The 27,806-nt window shown below is 39.7% G+C and overlaps 2 protein-coding genes across 2 annotated transcripts; one reads left to right on the top strand and one right to left on the bottom strand.

Moving 5' to 3' along the window:
• The first annotated feature begins 4,641 nt into the window (after nucleotides 1-4,641).
• LOC135480746 (uncharacterized) lies at nucleotides 4,642-6,249 on the top strand. The gene has a single exon (XM_064760666.1). It carries the CDS (start codon nucleotides 4,664-4,666, stop codon nucleotides 5,978-5,980), a length of 1,317 nt encoding a protein of 438 aa, XP_064616736.1. The 5' UTR covers nucleotides 4,642-4,663; the 3' UTR covers nucleotides 5,981-6,249.
• A 676-nt stretch (nucleotides 6,250-6,925) lies between these two features.
• On the bottom strand, nucleotides 6,926-15,823 carry LOC135480816 (uncharacterized). The gene is made up of 6 exons (XM_064760744.1): nucleotides 15,481-15,823; nucleotides 11,490-11,618; nucleotides 10,681-10,826; nucleotides 10,478-10,494; nucleotides 9,461-9,618; nucleotides 6,926-7,630 (listed from the first exon to the last, which is right to left on the bottom strand). Exons 1-6 carry the CDS (start codon nucleotides 15,821-15,823, stop codon nucleotides 7,053-7,055), a joined length of 1,371 nt encoding a protein of 456 aa, XP_064616814.1. The 3' UTR covers nucleotides 6,926-7,052.
• Nucleotides 15,824-27,806: the final 11,983 nt, after the last annotated feature.

The raw sequence follows: 27,806 nt of genomic DNA on the forward strand, positions 1-27,806 counted from the left end.
CTGTTTGTAAAATGTATGGTGCTCTAGTCGATTCTGTAGTGGGACCTAATACCCAGTGTACCATGTTACCCCACCTTTTTCTGAACCTAACCAGGTAAGCATGCAGGCTTGTTTTTCCAGCGCAAACTTAAAAACGAACCCGTGGATGGTCGTGGCTTTCCCCGGCCTCTGCCCAGTTCCCTCCCAACAAAATGCTGGCCGCCGTTGTATAGGTGAATTATTGTCGAGTACACCGTAAGAGGACCAATCAATTAAAAAAAAAAACAAACAAATAAATAAATAAATAAATGAAATCTAAAAATAAAAAATACTTTGAACTCTTGTATGTCGTAGAGTATAATCAAAAAGAAGCCTTTCCACATGTCCCATGTACCTATATATTGTCAGAAAACGTGAAGTGAAAGTTCACATTTTGCACGACAATTTACACGGATTCCCGCATTGTATATAATCAAATGATGTAGGAATTTTTTTTACTACTTAGTCTTTTCATTTCGCGTGGCAGGTATTGACCACAATCCAAGTGTCACTTGTGCTCTCCAAGTTCAGTTTCCGTTGTTAATTATCGTCTTCATCTTGTATTGTGTATTATAATATTACGGATTTTGACTATTGCTGCATCGGTTGGCGCTCAGCACTGAGAGTTTAGAGCAAGGAATCGGGATTAGTTTGCCCAGTGTCAGTATAATGTGACTGGGTGGGATGTCATGTCTAGTGTCTTCGGCGGCTTGATAATTCAGCGGCAGCAGCTCTTTGGCGGCATGGACTTGCCCTGTCACAAGAAGACATGGTATACGTTTACACACCTAATGACTCCTCGTCGTCATATCACTGTTACACGTTAAATCCAAGCATTCATTTATTCATTCATTCGAAATAATGCATAATGGCTGTGTGAATGAGTATCAGTCATTTGAGGAGACATCACGCTTTAGAGCGAGATTTGCAGGTTACTGGATAGACTCGTGTTCACGTGTCAGTCCTATCGTTTTGAATTCACGTTGAGAAGCGAATTTTTGCATCACATGAAGTATATCCATTGGTGAGTATGAAAATGCTAATCATTGACCGCAATTTAAAATGATTGAAAATTGAAGCAATGATAACTCCCATAGTTCCTCATGTACCATAACATGATTGGCTTCTTTTCCTCTCTGTACGGGTATACTGTACACTGTATGAATGGGCATGAATACGCCATACTGTTACTGTAACAAACGTTGAAATAATGAGTTATCTCGGCTCGGAGTTTTACTCATTCCTTTAACATAATATACTATATAAATCTACTAGTAGTGGGTAGGCATTATTGATCTGATGTGGGCTTTATTTATTTATTTGATTGGTGTTTTACGCCGTACCCAAGAATATTTCACTTATATGACGCTGGCCAGCCTTATGGTGCGAGGAAACCGGGCAGAGCCCGGGAGAAACACACGACTACGTGTGCTAATCAAGGTGAACGTTAGTCTGCCGAAACAAGTCAGCCCAAGCGGTCACTGTTTCTACATTGCTGTCCTCATAAAACTATGATATTTTGTTCACAAATATTGCAGTGTATAGGTGTAAAGAATGACGTACGTGTTATTATAGTTTGGAACTGACGTGCATAGGCGGGAAACAACCGGATTTTGAAGGCTCGTACGCCGGTGAGTTCTTTGTCCTTGCAGACGAGATTATCTGGGTAAGTCCAATGGAGGGCACAGATGCAATGTACTGGGAGAGAATAACAGCAGTTCGTTCAAAGACAACCTTTACGTAAAAATCATGAAGTGTACAGGTCCTTTGCAGAAGGTTTTCAATGTGTAGCTGATAAAGACTTCATTGAAATGTGTGTCAGAGAACAACGGAGCTGATGTCGGGAATCCGGGTGAAGTATTTCAGACTATTATTAATCGGGGAATATTGCATTTGTTGAATGGGACTTTGGGGCAATTTGCGGAAATCTGTCCTACATACAGACAATTCGTCATAAATATTGCAAACTTCTTGTGGCTGCTATAAGATGTTTAAAGTGACAGAAACACAGGGGCGACTGTGTAACAGAAAATCTCTCGACTCCCAGTTCAAACGAAAACGTGTGTTCTAAATGTACGACATTTCTAACATATTAGAACAGGTATACACTAAAGTGAATTCACTACAGAAAAAGTGGTAGCAGCTGACAACAGAAACTTAATCTTTAAGAAATACTCTTCCTAGCTTAGATCTTCACGGAAGTACACATAGCAACGCAGAGTGAAGTTTTGGCCACCGCGTTAATTAATGGCGTGTAGCTGCTTGCTAGATCAAAGAGGAATAACTCTGAGCGTATCGAGGTTTGTGTGTGTCTGTGTGTATGTGAGTGAACTTTCTTGATATTATGGAATTGCATGGTAACAGATTATTTATAATTAGTCAAATTGTATGAGTTAATTGACATTACCACCTGTCATAAATGCCACTTACACCTGAATCAGTTATTTTTTGGTCTATTTACTATTTATGGTGTCCCTATGTAATAATAACAGAAGTCTCTAATATGTTTTGTATGGCTGATGTGAATGAAGGCGTGTGCAGTCTTACCACGGACAAAAGTATGGGTCTGTACACTATCACTGGCTAGTAACTCTAAGAAATGCACCATTCATCATATTAAATAAATATATAAATCAGGTATGGAATAGACTTGTTCTATCTTCGTTCGACAACTCGAATTCAACTACAAATGCATGTAGCACTGTGAGAACACATTTTTCTTTGTTCTGATTTCGGATGTTAACCAATTTCCCATCGAAGGCTGGAACTGTTTCTTTTTGACTTTTTCTCACGCCATGATACTGTATATGGCTAAAATACAGTCATCGTGGCTTTCACTCGAGTTATTCATTCATCGCTGCTTGATGCACGAGTTTGTATCACCTAGGGTTCTCCGCTCTGAACGAGTCAAGCGTTACTCTAGCACATATATGAACAGCCGGTTACCCATTGCTCAAAATGGCGGAGTGTTTGACATCCCTACATAAATTATCACGCTTTTGACCCCCTTTTCCTGCCCGGGGCACGTTCAGGTAAACGTTTTAAATGCAGGACGGTGACAGCCATCGATCTATGTGAACTGTACACAAAAGTGTCTTGCTTAAAACACCTACTCTCTCGTATATATTAACGTACATTTACACAGGTAAGTCAAAGCAGGGCGGTGTAAACAGACTTCCTTCGTTTTCGGCTGTAAGTCGATGTTTGGTCTGCCAATCGTGTACATACCTCCACTTAAGCCCATTTCACGGCCTCGTGCACTGATGTCCCCAGCAGAGCTAAACTAGCCTGTACATCTGTGCCGTGTAATGAGGCCACGAGCACAGCTATAGATCTGCTAAGCGCGTACACAGAATGATTTGCAGATTTATACGTATATATTTCATAGCCGTCTTGATGATTATAGATAGGTACGGTCTACTTCAGGAAGGGGAGATAATCCAGAATCTGATATACTAGGCTTTACATGAGAAGACATGTAGAATAAAACCCTCACTTAGCAATTTGACAACAGGCTGTATTTCACCGGTTACGCAATCGTGTGACCATTTACCAGCTATCACACTTGCACCGCCGCATAGGTTTTACTCTCTCTCCTGTAGTGCTAAAATTATATTATACGTGTAATGCAAGGATTAAATTTTGGATTCGGTTGTGACTGTCACGGATAGAGCTGTTGATACGACAGAATCTAGAAGAGAGCCATCGTCTTCTACACATGTACATGTACACAATCTATACAGCCTATAGCGAATGTGACACAGGGTTGTTAAGACTGGGAGTACAGCGTTATGTGTCAACATATTAAACGCCAGGAATTGAATATCATGCGACTCGGATCGATAAAAGTTTGACGCGGAAAATCACGTGACAACACACATGACTGATCACCCGTTTCGGTAGTTTGCCACTCTTGACAAAAGATACATTGCAGTTGTCTGTGTACGAGCTGTTCTCTTTCACCGATGAAAGTTTAACCGTTTCACAAAAGTAAACAAAACTTTTCATACAGAAGCCAAAGTTTAAATAAAATCGACTGAATGCCCAGGATAGGTCTGTATACTTCTGAATAAAAGCGGAATTAGAGCCATTCTAAATCAGTAGAATGTATTAAATGCTTTTGTGGCAATAAACCGTTATAAAACGCTCACGTGAAAGGCAAAAGCAGTGCTCATGTTTAGTTATGGGGCCACAGCCAACTTGACCGCACGTAAGTAATGTATTACTGTTAGTTCCTATAGGCTCTGACAGAACGTGTGGTACCAACAACTAAAATATGATTTAAGATTTAATTTTTGTTAAGAAGGCTTGGGTATATATCGTCTGTAGTTAAATACTTTTGTTCTCTATTAAGTTATACATGTAAATGCACGAAATCAACAAGTAAGCTTTATGATTTGTCTCAAAGATACTTGTGCTTGGCTGGGTTTCTTAAAGAGGTTTCTGAACTTGGGATTCCTGAAATGATAAAATATGGTCCTCATAATGAGCTCAGTCTTTTGATAAGTTAATCCATCACTCATAAAAGCAAGATACATGAGCTATCGACAATCGTGACTGTGTGTGTGATTTGCGTGGCCTCTCTGTCTCCTTTCAGAATTTAAACTTCTAAATTATCAGTTGATAGGCTTGGCCCCTAAGCAGAATGCGTCTACGATTATGGATAAGGCTTCGCAGAGTCCTGATGACCGTTTTGTACATCGGGATTTGCTTGCTTGTCCTGGATCTTATCGGTATACCAAGACTGATCGAACAGCTCATGGCGGATCCCACCAGACTGAGTCTCTTCACTCACAACACAGTAAGCTTCTGTGGGGGGAATTTCAAAGGTTATGTTAATAAGTTTGCCCACCTCAAAATGGTAATCTTAGACCCAAAGAAGTCGGATGGCCGGGTGGGCGGAGAAGATGTGAAGTCCGTACTAGAACAGCCAGAGTTTGTCGAATACTTTGAGTTTTCTCCAGGGTATTTCACTCTTGAATGCAGCGCCATACCAACATACAGATTCCGGGACGAACATCATCTCAACATGTGGATGGACGTTTTAAAACCACAAGATCCAACGCTGACCACAGATATCCTACAAGCTAAGGGAGGCGACTCCGTGCGTAAGAAGTTTACTATTGCCGTCACTCGATACGAATATGCGAATCTGTATCACCAAATGGCTGACATATACAATGCATACATTATGTTGAGGGTCTTTAACCTGGATCCAGACAAAACAGATATCCTGTTTGTAGACGGACACCCTAAAAGCAACCTAGATGAGATATGGGACACACTTTTTGGTGACGTCATTCGTGCGGGTCACTTGAAAGAGCCTCTACTTTTCGAGAACCTTATATGGAATATTCAAGGCTATACATCATCGATTCACCAGCATGATCGGGAGAAGATACCGGAAGTTCCAGAGTTTGGCCATTTTGTTTTACATCGCCACGGTATGTCCGAAAACAGGAAATTAGACTGCAGGAATATATCGGTGTTGTTCATATGGAGGCGAAATTATGTGGCGCATCCCAGAAACCCGTCTGGTGTTGTGGCGCGTAAAGTGCTGAACGAAAACGAGGTTATATCATTCGTTCAAAACAATTTACATGTTGACGGAAAACCAACTGGCACAGTAAAAGGCATCCATTTGGAGGCTATGAGCTTCGGTGAACAATTACAGCACATCCGCAATACGGACATACTGATTGGTATTCACGGAGCTGGCTTATCACATGCTTTATTTTTACCTCAACATGCCGGTCTTATAGAAATATTCTCCTCTCGAAAACTAGCCGTCAACCGGCATTTTCAAGCCTTGGCTAGATGGAGAGGTGTCCGCTATGAGAAATACGAGAACAGATATACCAACAATGATGCTGGCAATGATGACGTCACCTTGGAACCTTTTGAAATAGCGGAACTAGTCAACGAAATGAGAGACAAAATTTGCCACGACGAAAGTTTGTGAATTTATTCGGAAAAAGGATATGAATACCATGAATTAGCTCCAAAAAGCTGCTTTATAAATCATCCGGTTTGTCGACATTATGTATGTGTACGTCTTTTTAACTATAGATCTAGATTAAGTATCGTGAATTATACTAGTTAATTTATGTGTCATGTAGACAAGACTGTATTAAATCTGTGAATGTTGAGATTCAATGCATTTCGAAATATTTTGTGCCCACAAGGTTTTGATACTAAAAGTTATCGCTATCAGCAAGGTTGGCAGCCTGAATGGATCTGTCACTAGTCTCATTCGATTCGCCAGGTTGCGGTTTAAATAGGTTGAGCGAGATTGACAGCCTGGGGGCATACGTCTTACCGTGTTGTCGCACTTAACTGAGTGTAATTTAAATCAGGATACACGTATCAGAGGGGGCTATCCACCAAACAACCTATGTGCTAGTTCAGTTTAGTATTTGATGGTAACTGTAAAATAAACCTTAGACTTAAAACGCTAAACATTAAATAGAAGAGCAATTGACTTGACGGGTTAGCCCCCCATCAATGCGGTAGCTGTAGGTTTAAGTCCAGCTCATGCTGGCTTCCTCTGCGAGCGTACGTGGGAAGGTCGGCCAGTAACCTGCGGGTGCTCTTTGGTGTCCCTCGGGCTCTGCCCGATTACCTCCCACCGTAATGCTGTCCGCCGTCGCATAAGTGAAATGTGCTTGAATTCGGTGTAAAACATGGATCAAAAGACTTGGCTCGAGCTTATGAGATGATACACTGTGACTGGGTAAGCCTGTATCGTCAATGTGATAATTCATTGAGGCAGCACTACAAAATTGCCTTCCCTAGGAAAATAAAAAAGTAAAAATTTATTTGGATGTTTTAAATTAAAACCATTTGCGGGCACATAAAGAGGATAATTAACAGTTAATTACTGAACAAACGCTGAGTGGTGATAACAAACGGTGGTTTATTAAGAGCTTAATTCAGTTGTTCACAAACCGTTTTCTACCCATAGTCGGTTCAATAATAATAACAATAATAGTAAAGAAGTAAATCTGACATCTATTATTGGTCCAAGTACATTGTTAACAAGGACACGAATCACTGGTGGCGTTCATTATTTCACACAGAACTTGTGGCAGGGTAGCACGATCACCAGTTATCAGCTCCACGTAAGCACACTTTACGTATCCGAATCTCACGACGGGTAAAAGTGCTTCGGATACGTCAATATCACCGACGGTGAACACTAACTGATTCTCTGCGGGTTCAAACACCATCAATGTCCGGTCTTCGCAGTTCAGGAACACACCCAAATGATGCGGATCTGTGTAAGGTCGCCATTTACCATATCCGGGTTCGATCTTACCAAAACAGTAATTAGAGCACTTGACTTTGCTCCTATGGTACCCCACCCTGAGGTACCAGTTGCCCCCGGAGTGTTCCTGTGTCACGGAGATATCAAAGAACACTGGTCGAGGAGAGTAGAGTGGGACGGATATTTTCATTTCCCAATACTGTCTGCCCGTCTGGAAACGGCCATTTGTTCGGGAAGTAAAGTTGCCAATCAGGGACATGTCGTTTATGTCTATCTTGGTGCCATTGTTAGTGATACAAGCTCGTCGTTTGTATGTGTATGCGTCCGTGAATATGAGGTCCGGCTCTGTAACATACAGGTATGAGCAAATGATGTTAACAATCACAAAGCAGAGCGTGGAGTGTTTTCCTGCGTAGTGGCGACTAGTGCAAAGCTAAACTGGACGTAACGCCCATCTTCCGTTTAATCTAGATCCACTGGGACAACCCCCACTTTATTTTTGGTATCCACCTAGTAACTAAAAACCCGTAAATCTAATTATGTCAAAGCCAGCGTAGGCAAACCATCTTTCAACAGTATAATCCAACAGTGTAAACTTCTGAATCGAACATGCCGAACAGACGTCAGCCATGTTTTGAATTCGAACTTCCGCCAAGTCCGGGCAAAGTATACTCGCTGACTGTTCGAAAATTTCTTCCAACGTAACTTTTCGTTATGAATTTATTTGGTTTTTTTTCTGTTTTTTTATATCGCCTTCAAATGTAAGGGTGCTATAGAATTTGGAGCTCGTGGTTAACAGTTTGATTTTGTGTACAGCCAACAGGTACCTTTCCGAGACTTGGCGGAAGTTCGAATTCAAAACATGGCGGACGTTAATACTGTTAAGAGATGACTTACAAATGCTGGCTGTGGTATAACTACATTTCTTTCGACTCAGGGAATCAGTGCGTGCCAAATGTAAAATAGGGTTCAACCTGATCTTTTCAGTGAAATTGTCGGCGTGGAAGTCTATATAAGCGGTGCTGGACTTTACGTTATAATACGTAATGTCCCTTGCTAGCTGAGCTAAGTACGTCAACGTTGTGCAAGATTCAGTCACGTAGATGAATAATTAGACATGTAGTAGTTTCAAGTGCGCATGACGCACCCGGTTCGAAGGGAACATACAGGCCTACAACCGCATGTTTTTCTATGTCACGCGCGGCAGTCAAACACAATTCAACAAATATGTTGCTGTCTGAACTGAAGAAATACATGGTTGTATGTGGACCAGGGTGGAAAATCTTCATTACCATGCCGTTTTACATTCCACTCAATCACGTACACGGACACATGAAGTAAAACCTCGTGACGCCAGGTTCGAGTGAAAAGCTTTGAATACCACACATAAAAACATCAGAACTAAGCCGATTCCTGGACACAGACCCCCATTACAACTTCTGTTTTTCGGTAGGGACGATTGTAGTTCTGTGAATTTTAGGGTATAAAGTCTTTTTGTGCTCCCAGGCGTCCATTTTTGGTGCACAGGTGCATGCTTGGTATTAAAATGCTGGAAACTGTCTAAACTTTGAGGAGGTATGAGCTTTATTGATGAAAGTTTGAAATTCTGGGTGAGAGGACACAAGGTGTGAGGTAGTGATGAGGCTGCGAGTGACGTCCCCTTGGCGTTGCTAGGCACGCCTCCCAGCTGCCGGCATGGAAAGGTCCAGATATTGACGGTCAACCTCTGTCAAGATTTTTATGGCTGAGCTACAGTGCTAGACGTTAACATTGTCGCTTATGGAAAATTAATGGGGGTCCGAGGCCTCCTAGGCTGTCGCCAAAGTCTAAGATGTTGAAGCAAGGTCAAAATAAGCATATGCTTTAGCTTATAAACTCCCTTTCCATGGATTATCGCCCTTGATGGTAGGTACCAGTTCACCTATCCAGTGCTGTTAGCATTCCGTAGTCAATTCTTCTAAGGCAAACTACTTTTGAATCATTTCATTTTGGTTCACTGAGAAACGGACTAAGTATAAGGCAATATTTTCCCTAGTATAATACTGAAAGAAAGGTCAGATACCTACCTGAAGGAAGGTAAGTCCTTAAAACGGGAAGTAAAATATGCATTTCAAAAATGCGTAATAGAAATTACCAAGCAATAGTAATATGAACAAAACATCGAGCAAAACATACTTGTGACATGTACATGTGTTATTTCTGCTACAGACGCCGGTGCTTCAGTGAATTGTTTGGGGGTTACAGTTTCGGACTTCGCCATCTTCTGTTTTAGGTTCTCTTCATTAGTATTTGAAGACGACGTATCGGGTATATCGGGTATCATGAAGCCAGTCCTATATGATGGTCAGAACAAAAGGAATCAATTTATGCATGCTATATGGAGACCATACATAATGACAGAGTTTTCAAAATGTCACTGGGTTTTTTAGAGCGAAAAGAAGCCTGATGGAAACGACTGAGTGTGTCAGCCTATGCAGACATTAATTTTGCGTTCTGTTCTTATGCAAACATAATTCAATTTATAATTACACTAAATTTGGAAGCCTTGTTTTCACGTTAGTTGAAAACGTGAAAATTTCTCACATTTCTCAGGAATCAGACGCTTAGTTTAAAAAATATGTAGCGTATGAATCACGAATGTGTACTGAAAACTGTATCCAATTTCGTCCATCTGTCTCCACTTTCCTCATCTAAGATGTTAGCAAAACTTCAAGAAAGAGTGCGTGGCGTTTTGCGATCTTAATGGACGAACAATAACAAAATCAGTTACCTTCAACTGGGTGACAAACAGATTTTTGTTCGGATACGTCAATATCACAGACGGTGAACACTAACATCCAACCAAACATATACACGAGATTACTTAAAGCATCCGGTGGCCAAGGGAGGCAAATTTAGACTTAATTTAGAAATATCGATAAAGATCAGTGCATTATTATTGAATAAAATGTTTAACGATATCAATAACTTATACATCAATTTATCGATAAATTAAAACTTAATCGGGAAATGTCGATATCGAGCGATGAAGTATCAGTAAATAAATTATTTAACGATATCGATAATTCATACATCAATTTATCGATAAACGGTTTATCCATATCGATAATTATTGGTTAAATGTTAATCCCGTCCCCCACCCCCCAATCGGCGAAGTGCATGAACAGGGTAACCAGTAGCACGTTTACCTACCTTGTTTCTTCCGAACTCTGTCGATAAAACGGAAAGGAAAATAGACATTTGAATCTATGCAGGTAGAAAATACAGTCTAGTTGGATATGGATATGTTATAACCAAGAAATGTTTCCGATAAGTATATCTGGCTTATTCCTGGCACTAAAATATAATACACGTATCAGCGAACAGGTGTTTTATGGTTTGCTTGTGTCACTTACCCCTTGAGCCTCTGACGCCACCTGAGAATAAACTTTGCAGGGGAATTTTGGATTGCTCTGTCTTGAGTTGATCGTGTTCACATGGGAAGGACAGCAATGTGGGGTGCTATCCATTTTTCCCACGGTTTCAACGATGACACCATTTTCTGAAATAAGGAACAGATAGATTTAAAATATCAAATAATGCAAATGTTAACTGATTCTTTTGAGTTAAAAAATTACAATGTACGAACTATATTACGTTATGTTTATTAACGGCTCTAAGCTTTTGAAGGGGTTAGGGACCGCCTTGGTTAATTCATTCATTGTGGCATAATGTCACATTCAAGATTTTGTACGTAAGCGACTGTGGTTAGTTTTAAGGGTGGATGAACTGGAGTGCCCAAAATAAGCTACTGATCTTTGGCAAATTATTAGATATGAACCACCGACCTATGGCAAGCTAGTAGAAAACGTTCCAACGTGTAACCTATAAGCCCATATTGGTAGTAAAAAGGTGTCATCAACGAACACTGCACTGTGCAAAAGGCTTACAGTTAGCATGAACGTATGCCGAACAGAGAATTCGATGAAGCTGCAAATTACCAGTCCAAGACCGGAGTTGAACCGCCTTGGAAGAGAAGTATCATTGCGTACGGTTTAAATGACAAGTCATTCAAACACAGAACACGCATAAAATTTCCGTTTGTTTAGTCCGATTTTTTATTATTACAAAGACAAGTACAGGTTAAAAGTCGCAAGTCTCTAAAATTGCATGTAACACCACATCTTAATCAAGTAGACAGCAAGAGTTTATGGAGAAGTGACACCTGTGCTGGAAGACGGCACATCTTCGGGTATCTTGACATTGGGTTCTGTTTGACTGTGTTTAGCAGACCGAGATTTCCGTCCCTTGGGGGCTGCAGATTTCCGCTTGGGCATTGTCAGGCACCTGGTGGCTGAAACACACGCAGAGAGAAATTGTTCAGGGTTCAATACCATAACATGTTGTTATGTGAACAACTGCCGTCAGCTTCTAAATTTAGCTTGCCACTGTTTACATATGCTGAGTTCAGGGCCTGCTGTCTGCTTCTACCTTAGAATACGCTCAGTTCGGGGCCTGTTTGTTTACAACAAGTGTTCAAGACTTTTTTTATTCTAGAAAATTCCACCAGTCTATATAAGACCTATGAAAGCAGGTCAAAGGGGGAGAAAGAAGAGTTATTGAGAGTTTTGGATGCTTTCGCTGTGTATTACTTTAGTAGGCCTTTTGTGCTGAATTTTGGTATCTTTATAGCCTCTGGCTTTGTTATATCCTATCTCCACCGAGCACTCAGTTATACTGTGGATTTTCCCTCTTATGAATTTTTAAGCATTGTGGAGTATATGCGTCCGTTTGGACTTGACACCGTTGTACATGTAAGTACTTTAGTATTTGTATAGATACTGCTATCCTTTCTTGTTAAACTTAAGTACTTTAGTATTTGTATAAGTCTTGTTATTTGTTCTTGTTAAACATAATAAATTGTTGTAAATAAAATTTGCTGGTTTTGGTTACTTTTTTGGTGCGGCTAAACTGTCGTGTATTTCGAACAAGCCATCTCTTTATAATACAGACAGTTTGGGTCGGAACAATGTAAGCAATTTTTAACATATGGAAAGGATTTTTGCGATGGCATCCAGTTTTATAGGTAGTCGAATCCACAATACCAAGGAAGAACCAACAACGTTTGGCATGTATCCCACGTGTTTCGTAAAGATGCTCACCTCGTTGGTGTAAGACATGAAAGTAGCACTGAGTGAAGGCTAGACTGAGCAACCGGCCATGCGAGCGTCTATGACCACGTGTTTTCACCAAAGCATTATTAAGGTGGCTGATTGGTGTCATTTCGTAGCTCCTAACTTTCGCATTTTCGCCCTTTCGCGATAAGGCTAACGTAAGCAAAATAACTATATAAACTAAGATGCGAATACAAGAAAATAAGAATTTAAATCCATGTGCCCTTATTGTGTCATTACAATTTGAAGTCAAACAATAAATGGCAGCTGTAAGCCACCATACAATATCGATTATGTGAAGTAAATTTGATTCATGCAGTAGTCTATAGGTGTTCCCTGAGAGCGTGCGTCCCAGGCAGGTTAGACGGCCTGGACTCAGCAGGCACGGCACGGCACGGCCTGCTGACACAGGCAAACATATCAGGTAACTAGCTGGTATAAAGAAGCACGGCTGACTGTGTACCGCAACCATACACTGTGTAAATTCACCACAGGGACACACATTTAACGACCGTACAATGCCTGTATGTGTGCCATGAAACATGTTCGTTCTGCTAAGCAAATGCCAAAGGCTTTTGGCGATTAAATCTACTCCGCCGTTAAAACACATATCGAACAAACCTGAAGTCGCATAATTACGACGAGCACACATTGAAAGATATTCCAGGTTATACTTAGGCCTAAATACGGCCCTGTAAGCGATTGGGGTTGTGTTGAATAGGTAAATGCCACCACCTTTAATGTAAATAGATCAAAATCTGTGTTGTATATTGCTGTTTCTTGTATGTACGATCTAACTGGATGACAATTTATGTCGTGTAGTACAAGACAACAGAGTGGCTCAAACTCGAGTCGCCATTGGGCAGGAAAAGGTAGGCCTAGCTCCTTCGCAAAGGCGGCAACGAGGTAGCATACGCCTTAGCAATTTTTTTATCAGGGCATGGTAAAATCCTGTAATCGGAACAGTGATTGACATTTCCATGGTCGTTTGTTGTCCATAAGCCACATTTTGGCCAAGCATTGGCACTTACCTGCAGGTACAAGTCAGGCCTTCTTTGATCAGCTATCTCAATCTAATATGCAATTTATTATAACGAGGACATGACTCCCTGAAGGGAGGTAAATAGTAGGTGGATATATACACAGTGTCTGCTTTCCCAGTTATCTCCCATATGTCTATATGTATTTAAGCATTTCATTTTCTACATTCTCCCATGTGAGTTAAGGAAAAGTAACTTTGTTTACTAAGCATGTAAATGAGATCGACATTTCTAAGGCATTTTATATCAGCCGGTTTAGTATGGCTGAAGTATTGTTCACTTTAACAAATTTTGATTATTTAGAAATTTAAACCAAATCATACTAAAGTTCACAAGAAAATATTAGTTTTGAATACTCTTAAAAAGAATAAAGAATAATAATTTATTATGATTGGTTGCTTTATAACTTTTTCCTTTTATTATGCCCTAACTGGATATATATGATATATAAAATGAATCAGTGATCTTAACCTCAAATCGGAATCATTCTATTCTGATTGCGTAAATTAAAATTTATATATTATTCTCCGAAATTGGGAAAAATGAATGCTGGCTGCATGTTTTTGAACGTTTACTCTCCGAGAGAACGAAACATGCACGTTTTTTGTGTGTGTGTGTTGGAGGAGGGAGGGGGGTCTGAGGTTAAACCTTACTGTTCCAAGTATTTGGAATCAACTGTTTTCTTTGGAGGTGTTACGCTATAGCATATAACTGATATTTCCGAGATAGGAACATCTGTGTTCTTAGAATAGGTTAAAAAAGTCAAATACAAGCTGCAATAAAGCAGTTTGTTTACTATACTTGTAGACTTTTTTTAGTTTTCAGCTAAGCCTGGAGTGTAGGTTGAGCATTCTGTATACCGCTGAGAGATGTATAGCTCGTCCCGATGTCGTAGAAGCGGTTAGAATACATGGAGATTGAACTAGTATAAGAAAGGGTTCTATTAATGGGAACATTGACATCGGAAATGTCACTTCAAGGAGAATGTTTCAGGTTTTCTCAAACAACAAAACATCTGATGTCATTTACCATATAGATTTAATACTGACCAAAGAGCTTTTGTCCGCCGGGGGGCCATAAAGTAGCGACGAAATTGTGATAGTTGATCTATGGTCACACATAACGGTTTTAAATGTTTACTATGGACAGAGTAAACTGCAGCTCTCACTCTTGAGGTAAAGCCAAATTTGACCACTTTACTAAATACGGTATCAACACTACGAAAAATAATCTTGTCTGCGTAAAAAGTTCGACGTGCTTCGGAGTTAGATGGAGATATCTTCTACCAAACAATCTTCGCAAAGGGCGGAATCGTGCAGTTTAAAATTTAAATAGATAAAAGGTTTATGGTCTATCCCCATACAGACAGCAAACGAAATATATCGATATGAGGCCGGATTCTACTGGTTAGATGTGAACATTTGCCAACTATCTCACTGCATTTAGTAGCTGCTCTACATTATATGATGTTTAGGCGGCCTCTTTGGCTGAGGGGGTTAGGACGCCAGCGCGGCGAAATGACCCAGGAGCCTCTCACCAATGCGGTCACTGTGAGTTCATGTCCAGCTGATGCTGGCTTCCTCTCCGGCCGAACGTGAGAAGGTTTGGTAGCAACCTGCGGATGGTCGTGGGTTTCCTCCGGGGTCTGCCCGGTTTTCTACCACCATAATACTGGCCGCCGTCGTATATGTGCTGTTCATATGCAAATACATGCATTTAATATGAAATATGATGGGATATATTAATTTATTACTAATATAAATGCGACCAAAATCCATTTATTAGCCCCCTCCCCCTCCCCTCACCCAGTTCAAGTGCAAATATATTTATTAAAGATATGTCAAATTCTCCATCATAACATTAATACACAAAGACAAAATACACCAAGAGGTGGTCCTTAGTAGCCCACAATACACGATGTGAAACCTGGCTTTGTCGCCCCACAAAATTGGTCAGACAGAGTGACAGCTGACTCCATGGTCACACATGACTGGTGACGCACCGAGGACAGAGTGACAGCTGACTCCGTGGTCACACATGATTGGTGAAGCACCGAGGACAGAGTGATAGCTGACTCCATGGTCATACATGACTGATGACGCACCGAGGACAGAGTGACAGCTGACTCCGTGGTCACACATGATTAGTGAAGCACCGAGGACAGAGTGGCAGCTGACTCCGTGGTCACACATGATTGGTGAAGCACCCAGGACAGAGTGGCAGCTGACTCCGTGGTCACACATGATTGGTGAAGCACCGAGGACAGAGTGACAGCTGACTCCGTGGTCAAACATGACTGGTGGAGCAACGAAGACAGTGTGATACCTGCCTCGGTAGTCAGACATGATTGGTGAAGCACCGAGGACAGTGTGATACCTGACTCGGTGGTCAAAATAATTTGTGAATTAGTAACATGTTTACATGAGGGTATTATTCCAACTGTTAAGTAAACTTTTTAACATGTAGTAAAAAGGATGAATGAATGATACATTATCAGCATCCTGAAATCTATGCATTATTATTACATTATTCACTAATGCGAAAAAGTGTGATACGAAATGTTGAAGATAACGAATGTCCATTCTATATTGGTGACACCGGAGGACGAGGCCTTAAATTTCGTATTGCAAATAATATTTTCACTGGCTTTGTGTCGTGGGTTATATGTGCGTCTGAGCATTTCGTTATCCCATAAGGCTATATACAAAATGAAAGGATGATGATAGTAGATACAGGAGGAAATGTCGAGGTTGTCTGGCCGTTTTTATTAGTCTGAGTTCCTCTGTATACCTATATACATGTAACTGGTTGTATACGGAAAGCCTCACTTCCTTTGTTCCCGTGTGTTTTAACGAACCTGAACAGGATTAGTGCTTATCGCCTGTAATGTGTTCGCTTTTCATTTTTCTGTCATCAGTGCTCTAATCATGCTGTAATTTTATTTATACTGACAACCGTGATATAAATGCATCGCAAGGTATATCCGCCAGGGAAATAAAAACATACAAATAAAGGAATAAATAAAAATGGAGACTTTTGAAGTTACTCATCCATATTTAAGTTATTTCAACTTAATTCAGATTGATCAATACATTGACATCACAACCACTGGTTTGGAATAAAGACAAACATAGAATTAAAAAATACATTCACGCCTTTATGATTGTTATGATTATAGATTTTCTTTATACAATTAAAACAAAAATTTCGACATATCTTTGAGAAATAAAAAGCAGCTGACCTCGATACGTGTACATTTATTACAAACCCCCGCTGTCGGAAGAAACGGGTGGCCTCGAGGAGATGACAAAATAATTCCCTAACATGGTTGGTAAGAAGCCGCATTTTTAAAATATACATTGTATTATGCGACGTAGCAAAATTTAGAATTGTTGTTTTTCTTAGAGCTCGTCAACTCACGACGCCTTAATGTGCACATACATTGCTTCCACGGTACAGGTCGTAATTTAGTAGGACTATAGTTCAATTTTGTTATTTTTATTACATGCCTATACTCACATTTTACATTTTAGCAGATACTTACAAAATAATCTGTTAATTCGAACAAACAGTCTGTTGTTTGTGTGATACTAGAATATCCTCTGTTAATATAACATAAGACTGTGTTAAAGTATCCGCAATATCTTGTTAGTAAGTGTGTTGTACAGTCAAAAGATGGCGTCTATCGAATAAGGCGGACCAGTGAGAGGTGGTAATCCTGGCTGACTTGAGAGTTTCCCTAAGTTGATTCACATATGTTCGTGTGGATATGTTCTACATTTGGTAATTTGGGCAATCAAACGTGAAGATAGAGTTTATGAAGCACAGAATTGCTAAAATCAGTGACTGCAAAAACAGTGCTTGTGACTTACCTGTTGATCCAGCCTGAACAACAACAACACCATGAACCAACCTCGGATTGAATCTCTCTTTAGTGGGGCGTGCAGTGAAAAGGTAACTGCTAGTACTAACTCTGATATAGTCCAAAATGAAAATTCGAAGACGTCACCTGGAATTCCTGCTAGTAGTAACCTTGCTCAACCCTCAAGAACAGCAATATCAAGATTTTCAGGAAAACGTAAACTGAATCTGGCCGCCACAAATCCCAGCATTAAAAGATTGAATTCATTACCCGACATTCAGTCCCTAATTTGTGCTGATCGAGGTGAGGACGAAACCGAGTTATACGAGGTAACAAACTTCAAGGCTGGAACTGACACTAACTTTCTTACCAAGAGCTTATTGACACCTCAAGTCAGCAAACATCTAAATTGCCTAATCCTGAATGCTGTAGAAACGGCTATAAAACCACTAATTGAGCTAGTATCGTCGAGTAAGAATGACATAACAACCCTTGCACGTAAAGTTGACAGTCTACAACTAGAAATTGCTGTCAGGGATAAGACAATTTGTGAATGTAAGACTGAAATATCAGATCTAAAATCTGAACTGGCAATCGTCAATTCCCTACTCAGAAAAAGCTCAGAAGAAAATATGCGACAAAAGGATGAATTCCAGTCCCTTTTAGACAAAGCCGAACAATATAGTAGACGAGAGTGTCTGCGGATTTCTGGCCTTTCACTTCAACCAGGTGAAACGACTGATGATGCGGTGTGCCGACTTGCAAGTCATCTTAATATTGAAATGTGTAAAAAAGATATCTCGCGATCACATTTTATTGGAAAAAACCAGTCCCAGATAATCGTTAGGTTTGTTTCGTACCGAACCAGATCGGCACGCCCATTACTGAAGAGCGCCAATGGTTACACAGGGGTGTATATAAATGAAGATCTCACGAAAACTAGGTATAAGCTCTTTAAAAGATTACTTCAAAAGAAGAAAGAAGGTGTGATTTTCTCAGCCTGGACACACGACGGAAATGTGTTCTATTGTTCCCAAGACGGGGGAGTGAAGGTGCAGGTGGCTTCTGAATGGGATCTCGAGAACATTTAATCAACCCGGACAAATCACTTTTCCCGTGCAGGATACAGGAGTGTTCATACTTTAATCATTAAAGACAGCCGACCGATGTGCTTTCTGTATAGTAACTCTGACTGTACATGCGTGTCTACTAACACAAAAGTGCGGTCTGCTGCCGTAACTTACGTAATAGCAGATAATATGTACGCTACTCCAACACAAACTGCTGCTCAATGTCTCTCTCTAAAACACTTGACTTGATCAACAATATTGTACTCACAACGAATTGGTCTTGGACATGTGTAAATGGCCGTGTAAATGTACTTGTATACATACATATATCCATATATCTGCATAAGTAAGCCCGAAGAATTAAAAAATTTATCTGATAGTTAAGAATATATAAATGTATATATGCATTTGGCCATGACACATTAAATATTCCAGTTCAATTACCGGATAAATTCCAAATTAAACTACAAATATTAGGGAACAATAAATATATGAAGTAGACGGGAAAATGACGTCATTATGTTTGTGTACCAAGCTACAGGGTACCAAAAGTGAAAAGTCACGGTTAACAAAACGTACAATCTATTTGTATTGTCTTTGACCATTTTTCAGTATCCTTCCAGTAAGCCCAAATCGTTGTTTATCCGATAAGTAGATAAATAATTACCATTCAAAACTATACGGAAGATTGGCCCTCATTTCTGATTAATAGTCGTCTCCTTTAGGCAAATCCCAATTCTCAATATATAAGTTGAAAATACTCACCTTAGTGATAATATTTGTAAACAAACTCATTGTTAATAACTTCCTCATGATACTTTATTGTGCCAGTAACCCACCTCTCCCTATACGCTTTTGTCTGGGACTGGTGCTTCTGAGGACGTACTATGTACGCACCTTTACACCTCATATTTTTTGTGATTTATTTTGAAATTCTTACTTGTATGTACTGGACTATGTTACACGTGATCTTACCGATAACTACATGCGTAATAAACAAAAATTCGAGCTGTTATCAAGTGAGTACGATGGTAACCAGGCTAGAACATGTGCTTCTTTCTTTCTTAAATGTTGTTACGTCATGGGTTACCTAAGTCAATATCGTGTGGCAATCGGGACTTGGTATAACTTTGTGTGCTGTAAAAGTAGGGTACACCTAATCAAACTTATAAACTTGCTGAATGAATTAACAGTGATTTGTAATGCTACTGACTCTTTACTATTTTGTGTTATTATAGGTATTCTTTGTATGTTAAACAACTTGAATTACGTTTTAATTGTCATTATCGCATTACTGCTGCGATGCGGAGATATACATAAAAATCCGGGACCACCAAGCTCGCATAACTTAAGATGTTGTCATTTTAATGCTAGGAGCCTTCTGGCTCAGTCTGATGATCAAATGTCATCATATTCTAAGTTAGACGAAGTCTCAACCGTACTTGTAAATGAACATGATTACGATATTATTTGTGTAACAGAAACTTGGCTTAGTTCTGCCATACCAGATGAAAGAGTTAATATAGAAGCGTACTACATTATAAGGAAAGACAGAGATAGGCATGGTGGGGGTGTTGCCATTTATTGTAAGTCATCATTGAATATCACACGCAGATTAGATCTTGAAAATGAAAATGAAATGCTATGGATTACAATTGAATTGTTCAATAGAAGTGTATTAGTTGCTGTATGTTACCGCCCTCCTAACCAATCAACGGAATCACGGGATCTTTTTATTGATAACTTTGATTCTACTCTCACTTCTGTTATATCAGAAAACCCACATGCTTTACTAATATTTGGTGATTTTAACGATCGCTGCACTGACTGGAATAAATACCATGATAAGAGTGAATTAAAAATGAAACTTTTCGACCTTTTGGCTGGAAAAAATTTATTTCAAATACTGAATGAGCCGACAAGATATACGGAAGATAGTGCCTATTTATTAGATCTAATAATCACTGACAATATGAGATATGTAATAGATTACGGAGTGGCTTGTCCCATGGCTAATCTTGACCACTGCACGATCTATTGTAAACTGGATGTTCTGTGCAATGATAAAGCTAAATCTTTTAAAAGACATGTATGGGACCTTAAATGTGCTGATATAGACCGTCTACGTAACTTGCTGTCTGTCTCACCCTGGGATATATGTGACGTTTTCACTGATATAAATGACAAAGTGTATGCATGGTCAAATCTTTTTCTGTCATGCTGTAAGGAAGCTATCCCAAATAAAGAACTTACCGTGAGACCTCGCGACAAGCCCTGGATGACCAATGATGTGCGATATAAGTTACGAATTCGAAATAGATGCTTTAAAAAGTATAAAAGATCTAAAAATGAAAAAGATAAATTTCGCTTCTATATAGCCAGAAGGGAGGCCAACACAGCCAAAAGAGAGGCTATTCGTCGCTATGCTACACGTCTAAAAACCAAACTATCTGACCCAAATCTAGATACCAAGACTTACTGGTCTTCAGTGAAATCAATGTTGGGTTCTAAAGCAAAACCTCCAATACCACCACTACTTGTAAATGGTAAAAATGTGTCCAGTGATATTGATAAGGCCAATGCTTTCTGTGCATTCTTTGCATCACATTCTGACCTTCCATCTCCTGTCCCCGACTTGCCGGACTTCTCCTTCGTTACTACAACTCGTTTAAACAGTATACAAATAACTGAAAAGGAAGTCGGTCAGTGTCTCAGTTCGTTAAATACAAAAAAGGCATCAGGTCCGGATGGGATCAGTAATTTTATGTTGCAGAGTGCAGCAGGAAGTATAGCACCCTCGCTTACTAAACTATTTAACTCTTCATTACAAAACGGCGTCTTTCCGTCCGCGTGGAAAAGGTGCCGCGTTTGCCCAGTATTTAAAAAAGGTGATCGACATTGTATTTCTAACTACAGACCAGTATGTCTTCAACCATCGATATCCAAAGTATTTGAAAAAGTCGTCTATAAACATTTATATCAATATCTTACGATAAACAATATTCTTATTCCTCACAATGCAGGATTCAAAAGTGGTGATTCAACTATCTGTCAACTAACTAAAATCGTCCATAATATTTATAAAGGTTTAGACAACGGTAATGATATGTGTTTGGTATTCTTGGATGTGAGCAAAGCCTTTGACAAGGTTTGGCACACAGGTTTACTATTTAAGTTGAGGCAGATGGGTATTGGAGGAATGTTACTGGCGTGGATAAATGATTACTTATCTGATCGATCAATCTCTGTTTGCCTCAACGGTAAAGAATCTAGCTCGAATCCTACGTACTCAGGAGTTCCTCAGGGCTCTGTACTTGGTCCTTTGTTGTTTCTTATCTTCATAAATGATATAAATACTAATATTGAATGTGACATAAATATATTTGCTGACGACACATCCTTGTTAGAAGAAATTAAAGATTTACCAGTCTCAGAAACTAGACTGAACCGTGACTTTAGCAAGTTAGCATCGTGGGCAAATCAATGGTGTGTCACATTCAATGCTCTTAAGACAGTTTATTTACTTGTATCATTAAAGGGAAATCCTTCCTATCCCAAACTGTATCTTAATGGCACGGAGGTGAAGAGCGTTCAGTCCCACAAACACCTTGGGATCGTTTTACAACACAATGGGAAATGGGACGAACACATTAGAAACTTAGTTAATAAATGTAACAAAAAACTGAGTATTCTCAACCGATGTAAGAAATGCCTTACCCGAAAATGTTTGAAAACTCTATACTTCAGTCAAATAAGATCTACCATCGAATATGGTGACATCCTGTTTGACAATTGCGGTATAGTGTTGTCTCAAAAACTTGAAACAATTCAGCGAAGAGCTGCTCTTCTCTATTCTGGGGGCCTACGTCGGACATCGTATAGTAAATTATTAAATGAACTAAGATGGGAACCGCTTTATGTGAGACGTAGATCCCACAGAATTCTTCTGTCATAAATGTAATTACAAATGTGAAAATTCTCATCATTTTCTTATTGAATGTCCCGCATATGCCGCTCAAAGGAAGCACATGTTCGACAGGTTTACTAAAACAATTTCTCCAAATGCTCACTTATCTATTTTCCTTCCGCATTGCTCAAAACATATCTCAAATATTTTACTTTTTGGATCAAATGACCTATCTCTTGAAGACAATAAAACCATATTCTGTTCTGTGCACAAATTCATTCAAGATACTCGAAGATTTATCCATCGTACTCACCAAGTAGTTCAAACAAGCTCCTTTTAAGGTACAAAGTGCTAAGACTGAAACCCATTCCTAAATCTGTTATATAATCGGTACTTAATGAAGTATATGAGTGTGTGCAGTATTGGATGCCTATGTGTATTGTAAATATTGTAAATATTTTATTCTTCACTATCAAGTTTTGATTATATAAATGTATGATGTATATAAGTTTGAGGAGACCCCCTAGTGACCCATGGGTTGTGGGATATCCTCAGTAAACAAATAAAGAATTAAATTCATGTTACATTAACAGGATGTGTGTACTATATTTAACAGAATAATCTGACAGAACAATCTGTAATAACTGAATACACTCTAGCTCCACTCAGAATAAAGATTTTCTGTTAAATTTAACAGGTTATTTTTTTAGATTACCAAGTGTCCGCGGGATGGAAGAGCCGGATATAGCACATCTAACAGTGATACATGGACACTGGATGACATGAACAATACTGTAGTATAGATCCAATGCTTTGCACAGGCGAAACATCATATCAAATATTCTCCGATTTAAAGTGAATGGAAATTAAATGTGATTTTAAACTACATGTAGTTTACAGTTGTTGCTGGATGTACTTAGTTATAATAAGTAAAATGTTTTAGTACAATCGGACGGTGAATTATGGTGATTTCATCCGGGAACTGTTTGGTTACCTTCAGCCATAAACCTGATCGCCATCGTACAATAAACCCGGTAATGGGAGAAATATCACACTCAGAATAACAGCAGTGTTTGTTTCTTGTTTGGTTGTGGGTGATGATGGTTTGAGGTTAGGGAGATGGCCTGATTGATATTGTGTGATGTACACAATTTTTCTGAAGTTTAATTTTGCCGCAGTTAATATCCTTTTGTTGTTTTATTTCATTCATCATCATCATGTTCTTTTATACATTTATTGAACATTTATATCTAGGTAGACTGGATTGTTCATGCATGTTAAATGACGATTAGGTACGAATAACTGCGATCCTACTCTGGGTTGACTACGCTTGACTGGCTAAAGACAGTAGCTCAGCTTGTTGGCCAAAGATTTGATGGTTCACTCTGGTTTCGTATTTTTTGTCGGCCTCCGTGGCTCAGTTGCTAAGGGCGCTAGCGCAGCGTAGTGACCCTGGAGTCTCTCACCAATGCGGTCGTTGTGAGTTCAAGTCCAGCTCATGCTGGCTTCCTCTCCGGCCGTACATGGGATTGTCTATGAGTAGCCTGCGGATGGTCGTGGGTTTCCTCCGGGCTGTGCCCGGTTTCCACCCACCATAATGCTGGCCGCCGTAGTATAAGTGAAATATTCTTGAGTACGGCGTAAAACACCAATCAAATAGAGCCTTTCTTGTACCGTAATATTCCATCTTATTACATTTATTCCTTGGGCATAAGCTTGATTTGATTAATGGTACATTGTTCATTTAACTAATCCTGCAATCAAGAATACTTCATTCGTGTGTTTTCTGTAGGAAGTAAAATGTTCTTACTGTTAGCTTTACACAACGGACATACATGTAATTAAGATAATTAATGTAATTAAGATGGATATCGGTAGCAAATACAATTCGCTATTTGCAATGTTATATCAAAGAATTCATATGACACCTTTGCAGCTAAACTAGTTACATGTCTGTTGATCTTTTTCCTGAATATTATCCCCAGAAAATTATTTTTTGTTGTTGAACACCAAGAGTGGTTCACGTTTATTGGTACATTGGTGGTCAGATGTACATATGTATATATGTGGAGGAAACAAAAACTACTCGGGAACCACTGGCCATTGTCAAGTAACCGATGAACGTTTCCACATATGACATGCAATGGTTGAAGGTAAGTGGTCCGCAACATACGCACGAGGTAAACGGCTTACCCAGTGTTTTCACAAAGGCCCAAGATCAATGACATGGGGTTAAATTGAGACATTTCTTGTCCAAAGCTGACATTAAATCCTCAGCAATTGCATTGAACCACTTCCCGTTCACAGACGGATATAATATAATGATCGAACGGAAGACTTCTTTCACTGGCCATCAGATGCAAAACATTCTTGGCACTTTTGTTTCTAAATAGGAATTTCATGGCCACAAGTGGGATATCTTAGCAAAGGCGACTCCAGTCCAAGCCATCATTTTGTTGCAGTACGTGAATGAATGATTGTAGCATGACGCCACATAAGCCGTATTTCAGACACATCTTGGCGATGCGCTACATGAGTAACACTCTACAAGTTGGCTCACAAAGCGTCACTACAACGCATAAATGATCAACAGACTGCCCGGTTTCATCCCAATGAAATTTACTCGGATAAGATTCTCAAGTATTTGGGGCAACTGTTGTGCATCAAAACTAAACACGTCACGTCAGACCCATGTCTCTACCCTCTTCCAATATGAACAAGATTGATGGAAGCTCGCCAAAGGATACTTCGCTACCTCGCTGCATCGTTGTTTCGCTACTTAGACCTTTGTCTTTTACGACCAGGTTAGCCAGGGCAGCGATCATGCGTTACCTTGCTACTCCGCCTTGTAGCGAAGCAATGAAAGGTCTTCTGTACGTTTCCATAGATATGAACACATGTCACACGTACATGACCTTTTGTAATGACATCAGGGTGAAATAAATCAAACCTTCACAAAACTTTTAACTACCTTATAAATGTTATTTAAAGACAACAGTGTCACAATTTCACCTTTCGGAACTTTTCCACACTGTGATGAGGTTTTGAGTTTTCACTACCTGACAGTGGTTAACTCGACCTGTTTGCATAAAATTTAAGTTTCGTTGAACTATATTATGAGAAAACTGACAAAATTATCGACACAGTGCACGATATTTCGAACTGTCACATAGTACCGGTGTATGGATTGGTTACTCATCATCGGATGATTTTTCATCAAACACAAAAAGTACTAAATTTCAACAGCACAGAGTACCGATTGTATATAAAGTGTGTCCCGAAGTACAAGTCGGATATAGGTTTACCGCAAGCTTCAGTTTTTACTAGTAATTTCTGTAACCACGATAGTGAAGGTAGTTGTAATAATTAAGGTTCTTTGAGCTTCTGTTGTAGTAGTTGTTGTTGCGGTACTGGGGCTTTTTGGAGGCTCTTTCTTTGGGGCGTCTCTGTTCCAGATTCCAATTTTTGTTATTCCATGTTCCAAGGTCATAACACCCACACCGCTAGAAAAGACATAGACTTGAGATTATTACCGGGACACCAAAAACAATATTTACAGGGGTGGGAGATATCTATTTAAAACACAATACTGGTTTCAGACGTCAGAAAAAACGTAGTCATAAATCCACCTGAATTATGTTTTCTGTCACAAACTGCAGAGGACAACACCCATTGGAGTGCTAAATGTTTATGTGTGAATACTTGGGATTCACTCCAGTGTTACATCAGCATCCGTGTTCACTTCAGTGTTACATCAGCATGCGTATCATTTTTTATGGAATAGGACCAAATGAAAAGATCGCACCATCGCAAGACAGATGATGTACTATTGTTACAACGCTACCATGACAGCACAATACGGGTGCAGCTTGAAATGTTTTCTGAAAAGTACAATTGAAATGTTTTGTTTTACGTTGGAAATACGAAATCCCCTGATCCAGACGCTGCCTAAACATAAAGTATGAGTATTAATGGCGACAAATGTCCGCTTCGACCAATGGCTATTTGTACTGTTTCAGGTGGGTGTTTGACTTGTACGGAGCATTCAAGCCTTGGCTAACATTGGTCAGTTTGAACATTACATTTTCATTCGTATCAGAAAACCACATGTGGGCAGAGTATGGAATGGTATATCTTGGAGAGGGTACAGTTATCATTCAATCGAAATGTTGTTCGAAACCCACGACCATCTGCACGTCACTGGCAGGCCTTCTCACGTAGGCTGAAGAGGAAGTCAGCGTGAGCTGGACTCAAACGACCGCACCGATCTGAGATTCCTGAGTTATTACACTATTGGACATGAGCTTGTGTAGGACAATGGCTTTTTTTAAAACAGGTACCAGTTTTATCTCCTGTTTGTATATTCATGACATACACCTTCGGTAATTGACTCCAAATCGCACGAGGTTCAGTCCACTTGACAAAGTAAAGTAAATGAAGTAAAAAAATCTAGCCTTTTCTTCAGCGAACAGGTGGCTTTTCTATAGGAAATAGGGCCACGTCGTCGGTGTGTAGGCTAATAAACCCTTCCAAATCGGGCTTCATTCCAAGCTGCCGTGGCCTCCCTAAGCATAGTCTCCGCATCTACAAAATAAGAGATATATACAACTTAGCAGAACATTCAAACATACAAAAGCCCCTCCTAACGCTCTAATGATGACCCTTTTGTTTCAAAGCACAACAGGGCAAACCCTTCTACGTATGTATGCTACTAGCGCAGCACAATGACCTAGGAGCCTCGCACCAAAGTCAACGCTGTGAGTTCAAGTTCAGCTCTTACTGGTTTCCTCTTCGGTCATATGTGCATTTGTCGCTCTTAGAAAACTATTACTATAGACCAAATATGGATTGTCGCTGTGAAGTTTCGTATTTGGCTTTACACTGGCATTGATGATTCATATGGTTCTAACCGAATGCTACGACTGACTGCTTCTCAAAGTCGGTGGACCCCGGATCAAATCCAGTTAGGGTCGCTTGGCGCTCAACAGCTAGGACGGTGGACTGGTTTGTCCGGTGTCGGTATGATGTGACTTGTTGGGGTGTTATGAAAGTTTCACTCATCAAGAGCTCTATTATGAAATTGTGGATAAAAACAGGGCTCATTTAGTCAATTATCTACCACCTGATATCAATGTAATTCATGTAACATATGATGGCATAGCATACAAACCCGTTTTAGAACAGACATGTCCGTCTGAATCTTCCGGTATAATCGCCAGCAGCACTATCAGCATCCTCATCTTTTCTGGGAAATCAGAACAATAACCAGTTAGTTCATGTATTTGTCTATTATCTGAACCAGGTGGAATTCGGTACAGATGGGTATTTATCTTACCTGACGGTCGGGTTAATAGATAGAAGAAACCAGACAATGCAGAGATAAGACCATCGCCCTTCACCTTCTAACAGACAAACCACCTGACTTAAAGCCACTGTCGACCTATCGGAAAAAAGCTGTATTTGAAAAACCAATGACACCGGAAATGCTC

The sequence above is a fragment of the Liolophura sinensis genome, chromosome 13, assembly GCF_032854445.1.
Source record: "Liolophura sinensis isolate JHLJ2023 chromosome 13, CUHK_Ljap_v2, whole genome shotgun sequence".
Lineage (NCBI taxonomy): Eukaryota > Metazoa > Mollusca > Polyplacophora > Chitonida > Chitonidae > Liolophura > Liolophura sinensis.

Coding starts and splice junctions, on each gene's coding strand:
- LOC135480816 (XM_064760744.1), bottom strand. CDS start 15,823: ATGTCTGACTACCGAGGCAGGTATCACACTGTCTTCGTTGCTCCACCA. Junction 10,827..11,489: donor TGTGCCGTCTTCCAGCACAG/GTGTCACTTCTC, acceptor TCCTTATTTCAG/AAAATGGTGTCATCGTTGAA. Junction 7,631..9,460: donor AACACATGTACATGTCACAA/GTATGTTTTGCT, acceptor TGTATGTTACAG/AGCCGGACCTCATATTCACG.
- LOC135480746 (XM_064760666.1), top strand. CDS start 4,664: ATGCGTCTACGATTATGGATAAGGCTTCGCAGAGTCCTGATGACCGTT.